The sequence below is a fragment of the Wyeomyia smithii genome, chromosome 3 (assembly GCF_029784165.1).
Source record: "Wyeomyia smithii strain HCP4-BCI-WySm-NY-G18 chromosome 3, ASM2978416v1, whole genome shotgun sequence".
Lineage (NCBI taxonomy): Eukaryota > Metazoa > Arthropoda > Insecta > Diptera > Culicidae > Wyeomyia > Wyeomyia smithii.
In genome coordinates, this window is record NC_073696.1 from 185,026,872 (window position 1) to 185,051,702 (window position 24,831).

The window sequence follows — 24,831 nt, forward strand, 5'->3', positions numbered from 1 at the left end:
TCCAAGTACCCAATTTCCAATCGTTTACCTTAATCTTTTTTCGTGTTCGTAGCCTTGGTCGTTGCCGATTGATCCGTTCTGTATTTCTAAATTCGTTGTTCGTGGTTGAAGAAAGGTTTCGGTATGCTACCTTACCAGGGTCGCGATACCTACATCCTACTGATGGGGCTACCATCTTAGGTGTAGCCGGCGAGGATAAAGCATTTCATAATTCAGCCGCCCGCTCCGGGTCAGACGCTGTTGTACGCCGCCCCTATGGGGATACAGCCGCGTACGACCCCCTTCCCAGTCAGCATACGACCATAGTTTCCACCGGGGGTTGGTTACTCGATCTCCGCTAAGGTTACTCGTATTCCGGTCGGCACCACGGGGAGGTTGGGATAGGAGTTGCTGGACAGAGGTGAATGGCCACATTAGGGTCTCAAGTAACACGTGTCCAGCCATTTGCCAATCAAAAACTAATCAAGTAACTGGAACCAAATCTGAATGTGGAGGTTTTTTGGAGTAAGAAAAATTTTCATTGTGGTTTGACACTCCTCCCTCTGGAAAGGAGGGCTCTTATACAAAACAAACACAAACTTCTGCATAACTTGGGAATTGATGAAGTAAGAAATGTTTCTATGATGGTTTGACACTGCTACACTGGAAGAGGGAGAGGGAAGCGGTCTCATTCAGATTAAACAGATATTGCAACCAATTTTCCCGGAAACTGTCCAAAATCATCGGAATGATGCACAGGAACCTAAGATCGATTTTAGACGCCATTTTTGAATCTAAGATAAAAACTTCTGGTGTCTAGAAAACTGCCAAATGTGACCGAATACCACCCATAATGGGTACTTCCGGAATCGTAATGATGCACTGAAACCACAAATCGACCTCAGACACCATTTTGAATTCTAAGATGGCAGCTTCCGGTTTCTGGAAAATCACCGACAATGACTAAATAGCTCTCAATATATATACACTAAAGTTGCTTTTTACGCGGGGGATACGTGCCGCGTAAAAAAAACACGTAAAAAAACCGCGTAAATTCCGGAATCCGCGTAAAAAAAAACCGCGTAAATTCCGGAATCCGCATAAAAAAAACCATCGTTAATTTTGCATTCCGAGTGAACCGAGTTAATTTTGCATTCCGAGGGGAACCAAAATCCGGGCAAAAAAAAATACCGCCTAAATTCCGGAATCCGCGTAAAAAAAACCGCGTAAATTCCGGAATCCGCGTAAAAAAAACCGCATAAACTCCGGAATCCGCGTAAAAAAAAACGCGTAAATTCCGGAATCCGCGTAAAAAAAGCCGCGTAAAAAAACCGCGTAAAAAGCGACCTGAGTGTATTATCCGGTTTGATACTCGGCTCGGGAGAGACTGTTAGTGTCAGTAGGATCGTAGCGCTAGCCCAGCAATTGTTCTGTACACTAAACAGTCGGCTGCGAAGACTCTGTATAAATAAACAGAAGGTCAAGTTCTGAGTCGGAATGTAGCACCAAGGCTGTGCTTTTTTTGGCAATTTGCTATGCTTGGAACGGCAATACAAAAGCCAAAAGGCAAGGATTATCTCATTTCGATAAAACCAATCATTTCAAATGATTTGTCATTTGAGTTTGATCATATCCAATATCCGATTCGTCATGCATTTGCAGACTATAAACAAATCGCAAGGAATCTAATGGTTTGGAATGTTTGAAATTATTTAGATAAAAAAAAGAAAATGGGCGGGACAAAGTCTGCCGGGTCAGCTAGTATTATTTTTAAAAACGGCTCATATAGAATGGATTATTAGTTCTCTCTAAAAAAAATAACAATAAATTATAGAGACCATAAGGTGTAGTTGATTATACTTAAAATTTACTTAACTTTATAAGATGTTCGTGTTGATTGCACAGATAAGAATAAATAGAGGCAAAATTGCAAAGGCAATCGTATATTGCAACTACTCCGGTTTCAACTTTTACTGAGGTACGTCATCGCAAATTAATCATATATTTCCTGTATGTTTCTATATCTTCGTTTACAGTACCACTCGAAGAATGCAAAATAATTCACCTACCTGGTTACCATCATACGTCCAGGATCCGAACTTCATGAAGCAGGTCTGTTGATCGAACGGGAAGTATCGCACATCGATCTCGCAGGATGACTTGAAAATCGCCGGCGGTGTCCAGATCACTTTACCGGTGTAGTGTAAAATGGCTTTGGTCAAGGTGGTCACAACATATTCACCATCGGCGCTAGTCAGCAGAAAAACAGAAACAGAAGTTGAAGTTCATGAGAGATGCAAATAAAGTCGGTTTGGGAATAAGCAAGGTTGTTAGAAAAATGGGATCACATCAATAATCCATTCACACAATGGACGGATTATCTTTGGGGGGTGGCAGCGTAAAATCGTTGCCCTATATATATATATACACAAAGCAGATGACGACACACAACGATGTGCAAAACATAGGCTATAAAAATGTATCGGATCCGTATGAAGGGCCGAGTTAGTGCTGTGATGCTGGTACTGTGAACGGTGAACACAAGCACAACCATCTGGCCAAGTATGTGAAAATTGTAGTGTAAATGTTCTCACATCCAGCAGAAGCGCGATAGTATTGTAGTTACCGAAACGACTAGGGGACCGTAAATAAAATAAGAATTAAATGTACGCTATTACCGCGAACATTGTGCGAGCTACAAGCGTTTATCGTAAATTCATTCGCGGCCATAATCAAACAGATCTGCGTACCCCATAAGTCATTGCGGCTAAAAGGACTTTGCGGTGGAGAGGTACTGGTCTGCTGCTCAGTGTTTACATGTGTGGCAAGTTGATAACACAACTTCATAGATTTTGTTACGAAACAATTGAATAATATTCAATAATCGGTATATGATATTGATTGAGAAAAGAATTGCAACGCTAAAGAGGCAATGCAATGCTCGGGAAGATAATGAAGAGTATGAGATAAGACAATAAGTAACCTGCATTCTAAATTTAAATCTTGGTGAATTTATTATCAAAAACAGTGGTATTTTTGTCAGCAGTAAATAAATAATTTGTTTACTTCCGAACACTCGTCAAGCAAACCAATTACCGAATAATGTATTGAAAGCTTAGTTGTTGGAAACTCAAAAAATGTGTGCTAACCTCAAATTAGATATGTGTATAGTTTCAATTAGATCAATGGTTTTCTATGGTTATTGCTGAACTGCGTAGCTTGTTCATCCTCGAAGGACAATGACATCCGATTATAACTTGTTTGAAAATATATTGCTTTTCAACCAGGGCGATTTATAATGAATAGTATGATGTTCCTAAAATGTATGCAAAGTACAAACGGTAAAATGTATACAAAGTAAAAACTACAAGGAAAACAAAGAAATTCAAGCAGAGCCAGTTGTTTCAAAAAAAGAATTGGTTCTTAATATACTGAAGCACAAGTTAGTGCCGTCATTATTATTATAGAAAATGACGGTCGTTCTCCCGTGAAACAAGGTGTGATAAAAGGCCATAAAATGAATTATAGAACTGTCGAAACTCTTGTCGGAAAATCCCGTTCCCATTGGGAGTTCAACTGTCAATTAGAACTAAATCCAATAATAAACACCTGCTGACAGTGGAGAGCAATAAAAGTTGTGTTCATATAGAGCCTATCGGTACAATGGAGCAGTCACGTATCGGTTACAAGTCATCGGAACGATGGAAACATCCGTTAAGGCGGGCCATAAAGCTGTGCGTCGATTCCATCCGGCACATTCCCAGGGATTCATTTCACATAATGTTCTGGTATCATTTGTATTGACGATAATTTCTTCAATACTTTTCTTATGAAATATTACGAAACATCAACAAGAAGAGTTATTTTTAGATGCATTCTCCTACAACAGTACTGTACAGTATTTAGTGTGTTTAGCTGCAAAGCACGATTTGTAAGTTCTGTCGGTCAGGGAGGTACAATCTTGGAGGGCAGCCAAAATCAATATTCTACACACTTAGCAGCACACACAGTAGCGCCATTGTGTGGTTTGGCAACAAATCACATTGTTTCTTACGTTAATCAGTCTGAGGTATTGATTGCTCAAGAAATATAATTAAATACTTGCTATTAGATCTCGACCGCTACAACAGCACTTGATATTAGCCAAGCAGCGGTCGGTACTGTCTGATGATTGATTAAATTCCAACTTTTTTGCTAGCTCCAGCTAGAAGTTGTTCGTCACGTTCTGCGATAGTCAGGGCGGTTTTATTTGTAGTCGCTTCTGGGAATACAAAGCACGTAACTGGTGTGGTCTTACTTATCATGCTGATTTTTTTCGGTTGCTGCTAAAATAAATGCTGAGTGTTGTCTAGTTTTTTTTTTTAAATTACGCATTGAGAATGGAAAGCTGATGTTTCAATTGAAACGAAAATTATTTGATTACATAAGTTCCAATTTCAGATATATACGAACTTTCGAGTCTTCATGACATGAATTATTGACAGTTTGTAGTTGACTCTGTATAGTTTTTTGTCAACCTATGATGGGCCATCATTTTTGAGAAAAGAAATATAATTTCAATGTTATAGTTTGTGACAAAATATTTCAAGTAGGAACATTGTTCAATTGAAGATTAGTTAATCATGTTCCCTTTCTAAGAGCTCCTCTTATTTAATTTTATTCCATTTAACATGAATACTTAACGCTTACTTTTCTTTAAAACACTGTTCAACCAATAACAAACTGTTTCCTAGTACTAATGATTATTTCCGAGGGGTCTTCATACTACTGGACGTCAGTTTTGTAATACTCCCGAATACAATTATGATCTTGTTGCATACACCGGCATCCAGCAAAGCCTACTGTAGGAAAAACATCGATACGGACACTGCTGATTAACGATTTTTAACATGAATTGACATGAAAACAATCACTGCGAAAACTCGAATTACCGTCTGCCGGGGTGAGATTGTGCCAAAAAAGGACACGTTTTTGTTCCTTAGCATGTAATGCACACATTTAGGCAATGAGTTTGATCCAAATCGCGTCAATGCACACATAAAAGTTAAGTTAACGACTGCCGCAAATATGGTCAAGTTACAATAAACTATAATTTTGCTAAAATTGAATGAACTTTGGCCTAATCTCACCCCTTCTATGGGGTGAGATTGTGCCAAAAACAAAAATTTGAATTTAATACCTGTTTATTGAACAGTAGTGTATCTACGAATAATTCACATGAATAACATAATAAAACAGTAAGTATAGGGACGACCATAAACAACATGGACTATTGAGGGGCTGTAGGGAGTTGACCAGAAATTACGTTTCATATGAATTATAGAAAAATGTATGACTGGATCAAATCAATATCTTGAGTAACCAGTTAGGAGAACGTGGCTCATGGACAGTCTCTAAACACATAGTGGCGTCTCCAGGTAGCTTAGAAAGGGAAAACGTTAGGACATAAAGCCTGAGAAGACTTTTCGTTTTAATTATTATGTGTCATTGACCACTGTATATTCCATTGGAGATCTCAAAACTGCTGGAAACGTACCCACAACCCTCCTTCCTTGCTTTAAAAGTCATCAGTTTATATAGAATAGGTGTACGAAATTTTGTTACATTCCATGAGTAATTTCAGTCAATGTAAATTTCCATCTAACAGTTGTTAGCTTACTGTTCTCAAGCATTTAGTCATTATTTCAAAAAATACCATAGCTAGACAACATACCCTATGTAAACAATGCAAGCGTTTTGGTGTAAACTGATATAATTTTGTCGTAAATGTGAATTCCGCACACTATACCGTTCATTGGAGCTTGGCACAATCTCACCCCAAAAGGGCTCGAAAAGTGTACATTGTTTTCTGAGCCATCACAGGTTCAATGCATAATATTTCCTCAACACACGACATCCTAACGTACCTTCTGAGTAGTAAGTTGATGTAATTTCTTGATCGGGTTGGTTTGCATGGGTCATTTTTTGGTAACGTTATTTGCGCGTGTTTTTTAGCCTGTACTTTGGAACATTATTTAAGTAAAACAGTTCACTAATATTATCTATATTCTATTTCAAGTTATGAATAAATATGTCATGTTTCGTATAGTATTGAGTTTGAGGCATTAGGTTCTGGAAATCTCAAGTAATATAACATACAAACATTTCCCGTTTTGGCTCAATCTCACCCCGTGGCTTAATCTCACCCCGGCAGACGGTACTCGGTAAGTCGCAACAAGTAGCAGCTGGTTTTTGGTTTAGTACTAGTCAATACCTTGTATTTCAGTTCAATAATAGTGTCATAGCAGAACAACGTAGAACTTTTTGTATTTCATATTGCCGAAAATGAGGAAAAATTACAGAAAAACTTGTTTAACATAATATGCCTCCTACGAACCTATTTTCAACAAAACTGTCTTAATATCACATTACCTCTTTGTTTATACTGTATTTTATGAGGACCATATGAGTTAGCTAATTAATTCCTAAGAAAATTTTTTCTTCCATTTTACAAGCCATGTAAATCCTCACTTTCACAATATTATAGCACATTTTCTAAACTATTATTCAAAGTAAATTATCATGATTTCCGGCCAACAACATGTCTACTGCAAGTAGAAAATAAAATGAAGCATGAAAAGTGAATTTTGTTTTTTTTTTTTTGAGTTTTGTCGTGACTTTTCTGGGTTCTGCCCACAGTGCATCCTAGTGACATTTTCAGTGACAGTTCGAATGAATGACTACGTAAAATGTTATTCAATATGGGATCATAAAAGGACATTTTGCAGGTGCGATGCGTGTTTTCATAAATTCGCAGGAAAGATCTGGGGAATTCTATTCATATTTCGTATGATGTCAGAGAAATATGTCCGCTTCGTAAATTTATGACATCGTTTTCTGTCGGTAACATCTGCTATAGCTTGACTTTCTAATGCTCCTTCGAAAGAGATTTGTAATGTGTAATACCATTGAACATGTGATCTTATTTATGGCAAAAAAAATTTCTTCTGTCGGGTCTTCCCTCAGGCAAAGTTGAGTGTACCGTTGTATACTGAAAAATCCCTGAAATGCACTGGTTGCTAGAAAAATAAAAAAAATTGTGTTTTCAAACAGTTGGAAAGCGTTCCACGAAAAAATGCTTTTATCGCATAAAACCACGCTGCCCCTAAGGGATGTGTTACCTCAATTTCCGTAAAAAAAAAAACAAAAGCAGCGTAAAACTAATGCTAGAAAAACACGGACTAAATGAAATTAGATTATCAGATCACATGATACTCACTTGTTGTAAAGTACGATATCCGGCAGCCAGATGTGCTCGGATGGCACATACAGTTCCGTCACACCACCATACTCGGCAGGATCCCATTTAAATTTATGATCTTGCCACTCCTGCAAAAGGGGTCAGAAAAAGAAACACGCCGACGTATGAAAGAGAAAATGTAACACGCGCCCGGTATCACAATCTGATGTCACAGCGTGCGATTCATGGGCGGTTTCGCGAGCTAGAGGTGTGGGTGGGAGGGGGATGAAAAAAATCTCTCGGTTACACAGTGTTCACACGCTAGCTACCAATGTGGTCACCTGATCGTTTGTCGTTCTCACCAGGAGACAGCTGTGAACAGAGTGAGGCGAGCTTCTGAAGCTAGTTATGAACGTCACGGAGGCAAGAGGTGCCTCTGTTTCGGAGAAATAATTGCGGTGGTACGAAATATGAACGTTGCTACACGGGGTGTGTTGGCTTTTCGTTAGTTAACTTTCAACGTGGGTTAGTAATGGAAGCGGAGGGAGAACGTAAAATTTAACAAGAGTCTATGCAAAAGCTGCTCAGATCAAACGAATGCAAAATAGATTTATCGCTTTTGGATTTGGGTTTAACGAGTTGAAGTAAACTAATAAACGTAAGTTGAAAATGAGTTTGAATTTAAATGTTTTGATTACATTTGTTTAGTTGATGATATTAATTTTCTATAATAAATGTAATCAAACCTTATAATTGTGCATCCTCCCAGCTGTAATTAGCGAAATAAGTATGAATAATGATAGTTGATGTTGGAAAATAAAGCGTGGAATAGGTTAACTCGCAATACATACATGTTCAAGCCAGATGTTGGTGGTAAGAATCTGATCCTTAAGGTTCTGGAATCAAATATCAAAAAAAAAGATGAATTAGTACAAATGGTTGTTTTAGGAATATGAGTAAAGGGTCCTGGTTAAGGAAAGGCGATAAGTCGACCCTCGTTTTCATTTAAAACTGTTGACAGGTTCATGAGAATTTCTAGTTCAGGATTTTGCGTGTAACGGGTATGTTTCGATGATATTAGTGTCACTTCCATTCAATTAGCGTGCTCGAGCTTGAGCTTGACTATACATTTCGTAGTTGCTCTTCCGTGGTGGATCTCGAGCCAGTCGTCGTAGGTTCGAGTTTCGGCTCGGGAGAGACTGTTAGTGTCAGTGGGATCGTAGCGCTAGCCCCGCAATTGTCCTGTACACTCAACAGTCGGCTGCGGAGTCTGTGTATGAATAAACAGAAGGTCAAGCTCCGAATCGGAATGTAGCACCAAGGCTTTGCTTTTTTATGTAGAACAATCTTGTAGTTTTTGCTTTGTAAAGATCGATTACGGACGTTAGGTAGGGAAAAAGGAAGTATTACAATTGTTTTTGTCAGAATCTGAGTTTACCTCTGCATCTCTAAAAACTATAACGGGAAAGGAAGGTGCTTTATATCACCGTGGCCAGGGACGGGTTTTTATACTTTTACCACTTTTCTCTCTACACGCCTCTATTTATAGACTCAAATGGCCTTCTTCACCGAGCCTCGTTCAGTTACGCTGCAACACAACACAACAATATCGCACCTAGCCTGGGGCTAATAGCGGTCTCGATCAACTAGTTAGTTATGAGTTGAGAGAATTCGTTATCGATATCGTTTTTGGCACATTTTGCATGTGTAGGAAAGTACACCGTGCCCCAGTACTGAGTCGAGAAAATTTCCAGCTCGAAAAGATCCTCGACTCGATCGGGAATCGAACCCGATATCACAACCGTGTGGGAGAGCTAGCCGAACGACATCGATAACAACAGAGCCACGGGGACCACCACCGCAAATTTTTACTCTCTTTACGCTGCAAAGTAGCAATTATAACTGCCTGTAGAGATATTCATTCAACTGTTCGATTTTTTTCTGGAATTTAGCGTCAAATTTGGGGATGGAAGAGAGCCTGAGAATAAGCCCATCCGTAAAAGTCCCTTTGACACCGAACGGTCTGATTCTACTAATATTCGAACTAGTGACCACGCCACGCCACGCCAAAGCGGACTTCATATCCTTAAGGCAGCGAGCAAAGTTGACCGGCAAAGTGGACGGTTCTTTCTGGAGCAGCAGAAAGCGGGTGGTGGCAAATATTGGTCGTTTATAAAAGCGCATGCCATCGAATTGAGTTTCTCATTTGTTTATTTACCGGAAAAGCGGACGGTTTTTTCTGGAGCAGCAGAAAGCGGGTGGTGGCAAATATTAGTCGAATCAAATTTCTTTGCCAGCGAATCAAATTTCTCATTCGTTAGTATGTATGGATTGTTATAACACGTGTGTGGGTAGCTCTAGCGGGTGTTTATCGAAGATTTAGTATTTTCTCGTTTATTCATTAACATTCATTAAAAATATTAAAACGGCTAAACGGACTCGGTTGTTAACTCGACTTTACAGCAGCGATTTAAACTTCTTCAGCCAGTCTCTATTCATCAAGGAAAATTTACTGCCTTTTAAGTACCATAAATTACCGGTAAAAGGTATACCATAAATTATCGGGAAAGTTTTCTCTTAGTGCATACATTTAATTTTAGTTTTTGTTTCTCGGTGCGTGGTTTTGCTTTTGTTTCTCGCACACAGAGAAATGAACAAACTTGTCTATCGTGAAAAATAACAAAACATTAAAAAAATGCTCTAAATCATAATTAAAATCCTAAATTAATCCACCTAGCGGTCAGACCCAGACTTTCTCATTTAAACTTATTATTTATAAAAATAGATTTACATGAACGCTTCAATTCAGTAAATGTATATTCACTCTTTAGGTTCTAAAATAGATGCTGTAATCTATACATATAAAAATGCAGTCCGGTCTGTCTGTCTGTTTGATCCATATAGGCTTGAAAACTACCGAACCGATCGACGTGAAAATTTGTGTGTAGGGGTTTTTGGTGCCGATAAAGGTTCTTATGATAGTTTGAGACCCCTCCCTCTTCTGGAAGGGAGGAGTCCAATACAAATGAAACATAAAATTCTGCACAACTCAAGAACAAACCAAGCAAGTGAAACCGAATTTGGCATGTGGATGTTTTAAGGGGTAAAGAATATGTCCATAATAGTTGGACGCCCCTCCCTTTTCTGGAAGGGAGGGGTTCCATACAAATGAAACACACATTTCTGCACATCTCGAGAACTAATCAACTGAATGGAACCAAACTTGGCAGGTGAATGTTTTAGTGGTAACAAATATGTTCATAATCGACCTCAGGCAAAAATGGTTAAAAATATGTCCATAATGTTTTGACACCCCTCCTTCTTTTTGAAGGGTGGGTGCCATACAAGTAAAACACAAATTTCTGCATATCTCGAAAACTAACCGAGAAAATGGAACCAAATTTAGCATGTGAATGTTTTTGGAGCTAACAAATATGTGCATAATGGTTTAATACCCCTCCATTTTCTGGAAAGGAGGGGTTGCATACAAATGCAACACAAATTGCTGCACATCTCGAGAGTTAACCAACTAAATGAAACCAAATTTAGCAGGTAAATGTTTTTAGAAGTAACAAATATGTGCATAATGGTTTGACACCCCTCCCTCTTCTATAAGTGAGGGGTCCCATACAAATGAAACACAAATTTCGCACTGCTCAATAACCAATCAAGAAAATACAAATCTGTCCATAGTGGTGCACAAATTTCTGCACATCTCGCGAACTAATCAACTAAATGGAACCATATTTGGCAGGTGAATGTTTTAGTGGTAACAAATATGTTCCATAATCGACCTCAGGCAACATTTTTTTTTTCTGAAAAACAGCTGAAAACGACCAAAATACCACCCAATATGAGTGCTTCTTTAACCAGTATGACGTTCAATCCAGAAATTGTCTCCAAATGCCATTATGTAATCCAAAATGGCAACTTCCGGTTTCGGAAAAGCAGCGGAAAACGACCAAATACCACCCAATATGGGTATTTCCGAAATCGGAATGATGCACTGGAACCACAAATCGACTTCTGACAACATTTTGAATTGTAAGATTGCAACTTCCAGTTTCTGAAAAACAGCCTGAAATGAACGATTCCCATTAAAAATGAGTATCTGAGGTACCAGAAAGATGCACAGCAGCAAAAAATTGATCACAGACACAATCGTGAACTTTAAGATGGTGGCTTCCGATGTCTGGCAAACATCCGGAAATGACCAAATAGCATTCAATATGAATGTTTTCCCAGATGATAGAAATTGATTTCACAGGCAATTTTAAAGTCTGAAATCGCGACTTTCGGTTTCTGAAAAACAGCTCAAAGTGACCAAATACCACCCAACATAAGTATCTCCGGAGCCAGAATGTTGCAAGAAGCTAAAAATTGACCTCAGACACCATCATGAGTTGCAGGATGGCAACTCCTGGTTGGAGAAACATTTTCGATCATTTTCGGCTGTTTCCCAGGAACCGGAGGTCACCAACCTAGAATACAAATTTGGGTCTGTGGTCGATTTTAGCTGCTGTGTATCATTCTAGATCCGGAGATACTCATGTTAGACGGAAATCGGCAGAAAAAACAGCCAAAAATGGCCAAGTTTAAGTAGTCTTCGGAATAAGTTCCTTTTCATAGCTGAATTTCACATTTTTAAACATAACAGGCAAAGTAATAGTCCGATTGCAGAACAAAGCAATAGGGTCTCATGGGGCAACAAGACCTTCATTTGACACTGATTTTATGAAGATCGGTCCAGCCATCTCTGAGAAACATGAGTGAGATTAAACAGTCTTCAGAACACGTCCAATCTTTATGAAATTCAAAAGTTAAGGGTTTTTTAGGTAGCCCGTTCATTTGAAATCAATTTTGTTCAAATCGGTTGTGTAGTTTCTGAGATAACGATGTTTCATGATTTTTACATTTTGATACATAACCTCTAAACTAAAAATCCGATTATAATGAAATTTAATAGGGTCTTATGGCGCAACTAGACCTTTCATTTGCAATTAATTTCATGAAAATCGGTCCAGCCATCTCTGAGAAAAGTGAGTGAGAATAAAAATCTGAGAAAGAAGAAAGCGATCTGAGAAAGAAGAAAGAAAGCAGTGGAAGAGCTGAGAAACTGCAAGGCTGCTGGGAAGGACGGCATTCCCGCCGAACTCTTCAAAGTCGGGAGCGAACAGCTGTATCGTGCCATCCATCGGATCATACTGAGAGTGTGGTCTGATGAAGAATTGCCCTCGGACTGGTTGGAGGGTCTCATATGCCCGATCTACAAAAAAAGGTTATCGCCTGGAGCGCCTGGTAGCAATTATCGGGGCATAACTCTTCTCAATACCGTGTACGAAATTCTCTCCCGCATCCTGTTCCACAGACTGAGGCCGTGCAGGAGACCTTTGTTGGCGAGTACCAATGCGGTTTTCGAGGGGGATGCTCCACGACGGACCAAATGTTTACCTTGCGACAAATCCTCGATGAAATTTCGAGAATTCAACTTGCAGACGCACCATCTGTTCATAGACTTCAGGGCAGCGTACGATTCAGTTAAGAGAAATGAGTTATGGCGGATCATGCTTGAACATGGCTTCCCAACAAAGCTGATTAGGCTGATACGTGCCACCCTTGAAGGTTTTACAGGTGCTATACGGAGGGCTGGTGTGCAGAGGAGCGGCACCATCATTACGAAATCGCACATGCTTCTAGGTTTTGCGTATGATATCGACATTATTGTTATTAATCGTAGAGCAGTGGAAGAGGCCTTCGGACCTCTCAGGCAAGAAGCTGCGAGATTGGGGCTTGTCATAAACTCTGCCTAAACGAAATACATGGTGGCTGGCAGAGTGCGTGGTAGTCCGTTGGAGGTTGGTGCTGCGGTGGTGCTAGTTGGGGAAACATTTGAAGTAGTCGACGAATTTATTTACCTGGGAACATTAGTGACATGTGACAACGAGGTTAGCCGTGAGATAAAGAGGCGGATAGCAGCCGCAAACAGGGCCTTTTACGGACTACGTAACCAGCTAAGGTCCCGCAGTATGCAAATCCGTACTAAACTTGCACTCTATAAAACACTGATTTTTCCGGTGGCTCTCTACGGCCATGAATCATGGACGCTGAAAGAGGCCGATCGGTGAGCTCTTGGTGTTTTTGAGCGTAGGATTTTGCGTTCAATCCTTGGCGGCAAACTAGAAAATGGTGTTTGGCGCAGACGCATGAACCATGAAGTGTACCAGGCATACAAGTCGGCGGATATAGTCAAGCGGATAAAACACGGCAGGTTTCAGTGGGCTGGGCATGTAGCGAGAATGCCGGATGAGCGTCAAGCGAAGGCTATATTTAGCAGGAATCCCGATAGAGGTCGTCGACTTCGGGGTAGACCCCGCACTCGTTGGATGTGTGCTGTCGACGAGAATGCACGCGAAATAGGTGTTAGGGGCGATTGGAGTATAGCAGCCCAAGACCGAGTGACATGGCGACGTATTCTGGATTCGGCACTGGATTGATAATCGGTCTGTCGCCTTAAAAGTAAATTAAGTAAGTAACAAGTGGCGAGAGAAGTTTCTCAAAATTAGAACTTATAAAGACGTAACTACGATCGACCATGTCGCAAGAACGTTTGTGTGGCTTGGCGATAATATCGATAGAAAGACAGGTGCTTCAAGAAATTGATATGTCGGAAACGATAAAAAAAATTTCAACATTGAAAGCATGAAATGTTCATTTTTGAATTGTTAACACAACACATGCTGTCATATCAAATTTTCGAGTCTATAGAAAATGCGTTTCATATAAAATAAAGATTTGAGGGGGGGGGGGCGGCAAAATCAGTCTTCCCCTGCAGCTCAAATCAGCCTTCGTCCGCCCCTGGGTGCCAAATAATTGTGTTGCGGGAAGTGTCATTTCATTCTAAGAAAACGAAGACTGAAGCGCATCGAGAGTTAAAAAATACAAAAAATGGTGCTATTAGTGAAAATACATGACTTCTTTGGTTTCGTCACTTTAAAGATGATGTTGATAAATGTCTGCGTGAGGAAAGGCCAAAAACCTTCGAAGGCGCTGAATTGGAAATGCTCGATGAGGGTCCGTGCCAAACGCAGTAACAGTTTGCTTTGCTTCGGTAACATGAGTTACCAAGGGATGTCGAGCGTCGTGTTTTCGTCTGTGAACAACTGCTCCAGCGGCAAAAAGGAACGTTGTTATTTGTCTTATAATAACAATTTTTTGCCTTGGCTTATATGTAGGATTTTTTTATGAAGTTTGATGCGAGAATAAATTTCCCGGAGTTTGAACATATTTTAACTTAATTTATTTTTGAGAAACTGGAACTCAAAAACGTTCGAAACGGTTTCTCAAAAATTCAAAATTGCGCCATTGTTGACCCTTAAGTTGAAATATGTTCAAACTCGGGGAAATTTAGTTTTGCATAAAAATACACAAAAAATATATATAGAAGCCAAGGCAGAAAAAAAAGTCAATTTTTGTTGCACTGTGTAATAGATAAGTTTCTATAATAAATAGAGATCCAATTATTTTAAAATACCTTTATTTTTGCTACAAGTTGCAATGGTTTTGCATTTCCGGTTATAAATTTTAAAGTATATATATGATCAACAATATGTTCAATCAGCCAATTCCACTAATAGCCTTCAAATTTCTAAAAGAAAGCAAAGACTTGGTGCTACATTCCGGTTCGGAATTTGAATTTGGAATTTGTTTTTAATATACAGACTTCGCAGCCGACTGTTTAGTGTACAGGACAATTGCGGGGCTAGCGCTAAGATTCTACTAACAGTCTCTCCCGAGCCCAGATTCGAATCTACGACGACTGGCTTGTTAGGCCAGCATCGTACCTCGAGACCATCTGGGAGGCAATGTTCAAATTTCTAAGACCATACTTAAATTGTGTAGCTCAAGAAGTTGAGCAAATTTTGATGAGCGTTATGTTGTGTAATAAAAACAATACGTTTACAAAACTTTAATATCAACATTTAAACCGTCACACTCTCTGCTCCTATTATATGAATTGGCACACTCTTGCTAAATGTTTCGTGAGTAAAATAGACAAGAAAAAAAGCAAACCCTAACTAATGTATTCTTTTCTTGAAAGCGAATGCCGCAATGTGGCTGTCTCCAATGGTGCAGATTTGTGTTTGATGTTATCATGTAACCAGACAGTTCTAAATTAAATTTGAATCAGCTCTGCCATTGCCATTACCGGATCACGGTATTAAAATAACGATAATATCTTCATTCCATTTGGCTGAAGGCTGCTGGTTGAGCGATCCCCGGATACAAAGTGTAGTGTGCAATTATACATGCACACAGATATACAATCACACATTTATTCCAATGACGAAGGATGTGGCACTCGGTGGACCGTGCCATTACATCGCATCTGAATGCTTCACCAAGTGGCATGAAAAATGGTCTCCATTTCAAAAAAAGAAAAAAAAGCCAGTACCGGATCCTGCCCGCTTCTGTACATGTGGGAACGATTCATCTAGGAATGCATTTCTGCCTACGGTGGAATCGTATATTCGGAAGCGAGTACGTCCACTACAGGCACTTACGGTTGCCTTGATATGCAAGTATATACTAATAGAGATTTGGTTGCATAAAGACTAGACATGCCTTTGCCCGAGTTACTGATGGAAACCGACCAAATGGATTTTGTTCCTCAGAAACTATGGAAAACTTAATCTGTTTGAAAAGGAACAGGATGAAAGCACAGCTTAACTATTCTTCGGATCTATCATGATGGAAAGCGCCGTCGAAAGAGCAGCGCAACCGCGCCATTTGTGGAATTGTATTAAATACATACACACAGCTCGGTGGCATTAAAATACTGCACTTTATTTTATTATTTTTGCACCAATGGTGCTCTGCTGTAAAAAAAAGCATTTGACCATTTACAACACTGGTTTATTGTTATTGATTGTTTGTGTGTTTCAAGTATCGTAGACGAGCGATTTTTGTTTCGTTCACTGCGATTGAGGTTAGGTTAGATATCTAGCAATTATTAGTCATGGCAGATTAATAGCTTTATTCAAATCTGCATTATCATATAGAATAAGTGTGTCACATGCAACTTGTAACAGGCTTTACGTTTGTCATTCACTCTAAGGCACAATTTCTTCAAGTATATACTTCCAAGATTCATGATTTGTTCAGTAGCTGGTAGAAGATTGTATTATGTGGGATATATATTCAATAGCTATTTGTTCATCATTATCCATGTAGTTTAATAGAGTAAAATTGAGCTTGGTATCACGTGCTATCGTATATTCGGAAGCATTTGTATGACCAGAGTGCGCGCTGTGTTCCCATGTTAGGGGCGGGGTAAAACAGCATCTAACCCGAAGTGGACGGCTGAATCATTGAAATGCTGTATCTAGCTACACCTGAGACAAACAGCTGGTTTAATGCTAAGTGCCGGAGAACCATGAGCCGCCTGCTCACTGCGGCTACGCGTTAGGACAGAGAGAGATACAGGGAAGCAAAAGCGTTAGAAAATAGAGTCTACCGTCGGAAGAAGTAGGAGCACGAGGAGTACGCAAACGCAAAAGACTACTTGCCTAGAAACGATATGTGGAGCTTCTATAGAACAGTCAACAGAGTAAGAAGCAGGAATTTTCCTGCGCTGGTGATGTGTAATGACAAGGATGGTAACCTGCTTACTGATAAATCGACGGTTGCAGCCCTTTCAGGCGTATTGAACGGTGAGGAGCAACATGAGCAAAACAAGAACAGGATGAGGATTATGAGCGACGAACAAGCTGAGGAGCCATCAACATATGTTAAAAAGGCGATAAGTGAGCTGAAAACGGTAAGGCCGCTGGGAATCTCTGAACTTCTAAAAGCGGGCAGCGAGCAGCGGTACTATGCGATCTTCCAGATCATACTTACTAAGGATCTGGGTGGATGAATGAATGCCGACCGACTGGTTGGAAGGTCTCACATGCCCAATCTACAAGATGAGCCATCGACTGGACTGTTGCAACTATCGAGGCATTACGTTGCTCAACTTCGCATACAAAGTGCTCTACCTCATCCTGTTCTTCAGATTGAGACCATTAACGGAATTCTTCGTTGGCGAATTCCAGGCTGGTTTTCGACAGGGGTATTCCACGACGGATCAAAATTGCACCCTGCGACAGGTCCTCGATAAGTTTCGAAAGTATAACTTGCAGACTCACCATCTGTTTGTAGATTTAAAGGCGGCATACGACTCATTGAAATAATACACGGTTTTTCGAAGCGCGTTCGTAACGATAGATGAACTGAAGCAAGGAGATGCCCATTCAACTTACTATTCAACATCTCCCTTGAAGATGCAGTACGATGAGCAAACGTGCAAAGAAACGAATTGCAGCTGCAAACAGGGCCTTCTACGGACAACATAATCAGCTAAGGTCCCATAGTTTGCAAACTCGCACAAAACTAGCGCTGTATAGGACGCTGATCCTCCCGATGGCCCTTTACGGACACGAAGCATGGACGTTGAAGGAAGCTGATCGACGAGTGCTCGGAGTTTTCGAGCGTAAAGTTCTACGACCGATATTTCGCGGAAAGTTGAAGGATGGAGTGTGGCGTAGGCTTATGAATCACGAGTTGTACCAGGTATACAAACATGCTGATATAGTGAAGGGGTAGGCTTCAGTGGGATGACCATGTAGCCAGAATGCCTGACAAGAGAGCCGCCAAAACTATTTTCAGCAGAGGATCAGGAAGAGGACGTCGACTCCGTGGTAAGCTTCGCACACGGTGGATGTGCGCGGTGGAAGAAGCTGCACGATCTACTGGTGCACGAGGTGACTGAAGACCGGTTGCCCAAGACAGAAAAAGCTGGACATCTCTAATTCATTTGGCCCTAGACCGGTCGGCCAACAAAGTAACCATGAATATGTGCAATTAGAAGCAAAAAGGAGTGCTATGAGGTTCAAGAGTCATCAAAATTTCTCTTTATTAGGCGATATTGTGGTTTTCTAAATATTCTGCAATATTTAAATTAGGGACCGATGATGAATATATCTGGAAATTGGATGAACCTGATCTAATACTAAGACTAAGATCTAATTTTGCATTACTTCGATATTTTTCATAAATGATCTAAAAAATGGTTCAAAAACTGGTGCGGAAATTCCTGGTTCTTAGCAACCTGGTTCTTAGAACCGATACCCTATTTTTTTCAATCAAACGTTTTCAAACGTTTGAAACGGTTAATGATGTCATAGAGAACTAATATTTGCAAAGAGATGCCCTGCATTATGAAGAACCATCATGCAAGAAATTAACGATCTTGGACATCATTTACCCTCAGGACGATAATAGGTAAAACCTGACGATAATAGAGCCGATACCCTAAATAAATACAACGGGAATTTTTGCATTTTATCTGATAGTCAAGCGGCACTAGAGGTATTACGTGTCTGCAAATGTACGTCATAAATTGTCTGGGAGTGCATTCTTTCACTGCGAAGTCTGTTTTGAACGAACTTTGTCAGTATGTAGGTACTGGGTGTTGAAGGCAATGAAAAGACAGAAAGGTTTGAAATTCTTTTGCGCAATATTTAACTGTACAAAGAAAATCGGACTTAAATGCTGGGAAGAACAACAGGTGACAGTTTAATGGATGGCTGTCAGTGGATGTCTCCAGTCAAAAAGGGGTAATACCTTCGAGCGCAAAAGTCACTAAAAAGCTCTTAAAGCTCACTAAAATGGCTCATAATACATATACTGGCGCCAGCATCAGCATGAACAAAGGGTAAATTTCTTAATAATGATTGCTTAGCGTGGAAGGGTGAGGGGTTTTATAAGTCTCGTATTATCTGACTGTGAACGTGTTAAGACAACTAACTAATAACTCGATTAATAGCGGTTGGTTAATCCTACACGACATATACAGTAGTTGTGGATGTATACTACAAAAAGTTGAACTCAATGGACGCAGTAGTTTAATTATGATTTAGTAAAAAAATGCAGATTATATATTTTTAATCGATTAGCTAGATATTTTTTCTACTATTTCACAGTTGACTTATTTAGATGACAAGTTGCTATCAATTGAACTTTCTGGCAAACTTATATTGGAAGATTAATTGTTTCTATCTTTTTCTGCTCATCGTTGCGGGTATTGGCAGAGTGTCAAAAATTATGTAAAATATTGCAAGGAATATATTGAATTTATAGTTGGTTTATTTTCGGTTATGCTTTTGGTGTTGAGATAACTGAATTTGGGAGAATAGAAATACACATGAATTTTTGTAATACACTTTGAGATTTGTCCAGAGGTTTGGGCCGGATTCAGTGATTAAAACTTTTTGATAAAAAAAAGAAGTACAAAAACAAAGTTAAAAACAGTCTGGAATTTTTTTCCTTAGAATTTAGACAAAACCTATTGCTAACCGTTAGAAAGTTCACTAATTTTATTTAAAATTCGTATTGTATCGTAGCACTAGCCTCACAATTCTGTACACTAACAATTAGAACTCGTAAAAATGCATTGATTAGTGCTGTTGCTTACCAAATCAATCAGCTGCGATAGTCGTAATCCAAGTTTCACCAGTACGGTGTCGGTGTTATTGCTCACGGGACGTATCAACCGGTTGTAATTGCTGAGCAGGTCATCGTACAGTCTTTTTGCATCCGGATTTGCATCGCACAGAGTAAATATTGTCCACAAAACAACAAATGTAGCAATTGTTCTCACGGGTAGCTTCACCTTTGACATTTTTATGAACATTTACGTTTTAGTTGGGCGGCGTGTTTATTTTTTTAATGTTTACATAGTGCTGCTCGATGCTCAGAACATTTTTGACTGTCAATTTTCATCGCGTCGATTTTTTTCTAAGCTTTTCTCTACGCTTTGTAACGCACCCATTACAAGTATGATGTTCACTCGTCTGTCCATTCGGTTTCACTCGTTTCTATCACAATCGCTCAAGGCGAATTAAATTAACATCACTTGCACGTCAGAGTGAAGTTTTTCACTCTATTTCACTTAAAACCTTGGGAAACTGTAATAATTTATGGCAGTCGTCCCGACAGTATGCCTCCTCGCGATGGTTTACAAGTAGAGCTGAGATATTCCAGCAGAGGCGCTACTGTTCGGGGTAGTGGGTGTAGTGAACAGGGTGGAATCGGCTTTATGGATGGTGTACATAGCAAAACAACCTTTCCGTTCGGTGCTTGATTATGCTTCAAGCTAACGGAAATTGCTCTCGCAACTTCAGGGATGCTGTGTGATACACCGAAGAGAAACCTATTTTGACACTCGGTTTCGACGCGCATGCTTGGCGCGAATTTCTATTGAGCGCAGTGTATTCTCTAGTTTGGGTGAGAGCAAACGTACGTACTCTCACAAAAAACACGCCAGAGCTTTTGTACAGGCTGATGGGAGATTTTTCGTTCATGATAGTGTATTACTGAACTGGTGGCCTACCAAACAATACGCGAATAATTCAGCTGGGATATGTATGCTCGTAACTCCAGTTTAATCATTGTTAGTATGAAATGCCAGATTGAACCGCAATACCGGTGTTTCATACTATTGAATAACATTACACAGGGATCAAGCGAAAAATTGCAAACTGGAAAGGTCATGGCAGTGATTCTTTAAAATAGGGTGCGGTAGAAGATATCCAATGGTTATTTACAAAATGACAAAGAGCAAAGATTACAACACTTCTAGGTTAATATTACTCACGAGTAATTTTTACTATACGGCACGTAGAACAAAAATTTCAGCGATTATTTTTCAATTTTAAATCTCAGCAAACAGATAATTGGTCGAGGCAAAGATAAATGGAGTAAGTAGTTCGAGATTTAAAAAGGGACTTGAGAGTGCCCTTCAAATTCTTGAAAAAACACGTCATGATAGTCCCTAGTAATAATATTGATTTTATCAAAGTTTTATAGCGCCTAACACAGCTAAAATATATAAAACTTTGATAAGACCAGTTTTGTTACTTGGGATGGGCTATTGTGGCTGTTGTCTAATATCGCATTAGATGGTGTGATCCTAGGAATGAGTATGAAAACAAGTGGTATTATTTTTAGTAATTTTACACTGATACTCCGCTAGGAAATAACTCATCAGTTAAAACTGCTACACACTGTGGAGTAACCAAAACAAAATCAGTAATAGTAAAATCGATGTTGAACAGCAGCTGGATTTGAAAGAAACGGAAAAATTTCACCATATAAAAGTAGCATTAAACCTGATTTATTTACAATAAAATAAACTAATAAAAACACTTTGATTTTTCTACATTTAACAACTATTGCTGAGGGATAGATATTCAAGCAATACAGCTTTGGATATGCCAATTTTCCAAAAAAGGACCACTCGAAGCTGCTGGCATTAATAAGAAAAATATCAATATGCAAATGATCAGCCTAATCGAAAACAAAAACTTAATGCCGTAAAATCAAATTGCAACTCACTCGAACGTTCCACTGTATCATTAATTCAAAACAGAAAAACAATCACTAGTGATTTAAGGAAAAATTTTCCCACCTCACTTTATCAAAACTTATCTTCTCCACCAGCAAATTGAATTCCGAAAGCTCCCTCCCCGTGAATTGGGAAATGCGAAGGAAAGAAACCGCCAAGCCTCAAACGGCCGAAAAGCTCGTCGAGAATTCTTTTATCTTCCACAACGCAGTAACGAACGATTCACGGTTTGGGGCCGCAGCGAGAGAAAAACACATTTTCCAAATTTCGTTTCCCTTGTGTAAAAGCAAATTCCTCATTTTATAGTTATTCATTACGCAAACGGAGATTTACCTTATATATATATATATATATATATATATATATATATATATATATATATATATATATATATATATATATATATATATATATATATATATATATATATATATATATATATATATATATATATATATATATATATATATATATATATATATATATATTTGTATGTACAGCGCTTGGGTCATCCCCTGTAGAGGTTGCTAAAAGTTGTAATTTTCCGTGCCAGGCCGTGAGTCAGAATAAAATGTTCCCGTTTCGTTCATGCACACTTTTGGGGGAGCTAACTTCGTGCGTACAGATAGGGAGATGAAAAACTGAAAGTTTATGAAGTGAACACTTTGTTCACTTTGCTTAATGTTTATATTTTTACTATGGTTTTTGAATGCCATTGAGCTACCGTACGGACAATGCTTCTCGGATGTTGTTCGGATTCTCGGACTATGTTGTTCGGATTCCATTCTGACTGTGTGCTATCCACTCAACACTGCAATTCGGGGTTTTTCAGTTCAGATAGTTCGAGGCAGCTTCAAGGAAACGGCTTATAATATGCACTCAACTCAAACTTTATCGGCTCCTGGGTGACCTAAAGTTACTCTAGCGCTGGTTAAATTTTCTGTCGAATTCTCTAGCTGTACTAAACCCGTGGAACTTTACGAAATGGCAGTTTCCCAACAATGCTTAGAGCATCGGTAAAATACTTCACGCTGGACCCCAGCTTGCTCAGCGTGGTATTATTGTTCACGTACGCTGAGCAGGGGTCTGCAACCGCATAGCACTGACAACAGCACAGTGAAACGACGAAACGGCGGCCAGCCAACACATTCTAGGCAAAGCACAATTAGTTGAATTTCTTGTGGTATTTTCCTTCCACACACGATCAGCGTCCTTCTCGTTTTACCCGTTCAAGGGCTCTTCTTGCAGTGGCTTCAAGTGAAAATGTCGGTTATTTTGGGGTGCATACGAGAAACGTCTCGACAAAAGTTTACCAGTAGCACGAGCTAAATAATTTATTGCCAGGAATGGAAAAACTATCAAACAGCCAAACTTTTGCAATTGAATTAGTTTTTAATCTGCGGAATGGTAAATCAACCACCGTACAAACCGAAAAAGTTGGGAATCAGATTTAACGACTGAAATTCAACATTTGCAGTTAAGCTGGATCTGAGTAAGAAATTGGCTGTTGAATAGCTTTTTTGAACTGTTTTAGAATACTTTGAAGTAAGTTTAACTTCAAAGTAAGTTCGAGTTTTTGTAGTTTCGAGTACCTTCGTAACATATGAAATTGAATATTTACCTTAAGACTATACTGCCGGTACCTGCATAACTGACCCATACTGATTTTGGTCACTTTTTAGTTATCATCGGGAGTCAATTTAGTTGTTATCATGTTTTCTGGAAAAATATTAAAATTAAAACTTTTTTATGGAAAACCATGGAAAAATACCAAGTTGTTTTTGTCCCATATTGAAAGTACCCGCATTACAGTCCCACTGCATAGTGGTACAAACTGCAAACATATAATTTTGCTCCAGATTAGTGTATATCGGATTATTTTAGGCATATAAAAGTATGCCATTTTATTAACTAAACTAATGTTGTTTTTCTGTAGTACAATCGACGTTGCCAATGATACTGCCTGTTGCTGGTTGAATTTATATGTGATGGGACAAAATATGCGAGTTCTTTTGAAATGTACCCGCATATTTTGTCTCATTTTGTCTTTTTTTCAAGTTATATAATGTAAAACCAATTCCATCCATGGTTTTTTGTTCTCAACGATAAACTTGTAAGCATTGCTAGCTTAAGCAATGAAGGTGGTAGGGATTGCTGAGAGTTATGAACCGCTGGCATTGGAAATGCAATGCAAGATCTACAGGAAGGGTTTGTCGTGAGTTGCTGTCACACCCCCACGCACCGATAGGCCAGAGTTAGTCCACCGCACCCTAAAGCACGCAGCCCACCACCCATCGGTTTTCCAGACACCAGCACCCAATATAGAGCAGGCGAAAATATAAATGACAGATGGGGAAAAAGCGCGGCTGCGATTATTGGCGCGAAAATTTAGACGAGGCCAACGTCTTAGGGCAAGGAGGAATGACCTGCTGTAGCCACTACACTTACTCAGTAACCAGATTCCGAATTGAACGGTCACGACCTGCGGAAAATTAACTAGAAACCAAGAAGACAAGCGACTCTAAGGAGACAGTAAAAAGTGTGTGGCTATAGTGAACAGCAGGTGAGGCACTCTCCTTGTCCCGTAACAATTGCCTCGTCACCAGTCAGCCAATCAGGCTAAAAAAGCAACGCTTATTTCCCAGAACCCCGCTGTTTTGGATTAAACACGAAGACGCCGAGAATCCCATTGGACCCTACGCCGGTGACTGAGGACGCCGATTAGGAGCCATTTTGGCGGCAAAGGCCGCAAGACGACGCCGGACAGAACGTGGGTGTGCAGGAACCAGGTGCAACGAGAAGATGGACTGTGCGCTGATGGTGAAACGGGGCCCCGGAGTAGAACGAAAGTGAATAAGGTTAGCTAGAAATAAGAAAGTGGGTGACGAATGCTAGTAATAAAAATTGTGTACATAGAGACTCAGACAAGCATTTTCCTGGAACCGCGAAATTTCCTTAGTAAGCCGACCCTGAGGCTGTTGTTCAGGGAGTCCCTACAGCGCTCGCTGCTGAAGCTGGGACTATACTTACACTTTGGCGCCCAACAAAAATAAACTTACCGATATTTTGAGGGTTCCAGCGTGTAAAATTGCTTGTTTTAAATTGAGTTGCTACGTACGTCTCTGGGAAAACGTCCATGCTTTCACGAACAAATATTCACATTTAAGTGGCAAATCCACTGAAACTG

The 24,831-nt window shown here is 39.6% G+C and overlaps 1 protein-coding gene across 2 annotated transcripts in view; it reads right to left on the bottom strand.

Annotated features, from left to right (window-relative positions):
- Window positions 1-20,394, bottom strand: part of LOC129726733 (acetylcholine receptor subunit alpha-like 2) — a 61,222-nt gene extending 40,828 nt beyond the window's left edge. The window contains exons 1-5 of one of the 2 annotated variants that reach the window (XM_055683774.1): window positions 19,713-20,394; window positions 8,050-8,094; window positions 7,945-7,967; window positions 7,238-7,347; window positions 2,049-2,229 (exon numbers count right to left, since the gene is read on the bottom strand). In XM_055683774.1, the coding sequence (XP_055539749.1) occupies window positions 2,049-2,229; window positions 7,238-7,347; window positions 7,945-7,959 (306 nt within the window). In that variant the 5' untranslated portion in view covers window positions 7,960-7,967; window positions 8,050-8,094; window positions 19,713-20,394. The remainder of the gene's footprint in view (window positions 1-2,048; window positions 2,230-7,237; window positions 7,348-7,944; window positions 7,968-8,049; window positions 8,095-19,712) is intronic. The other variant, XM_055683773.1, reaches the window with a different exon arrangement.
- Between the last annotated feature and the right edge of the window lie 4,437 nt (window positions 20,395-24,831).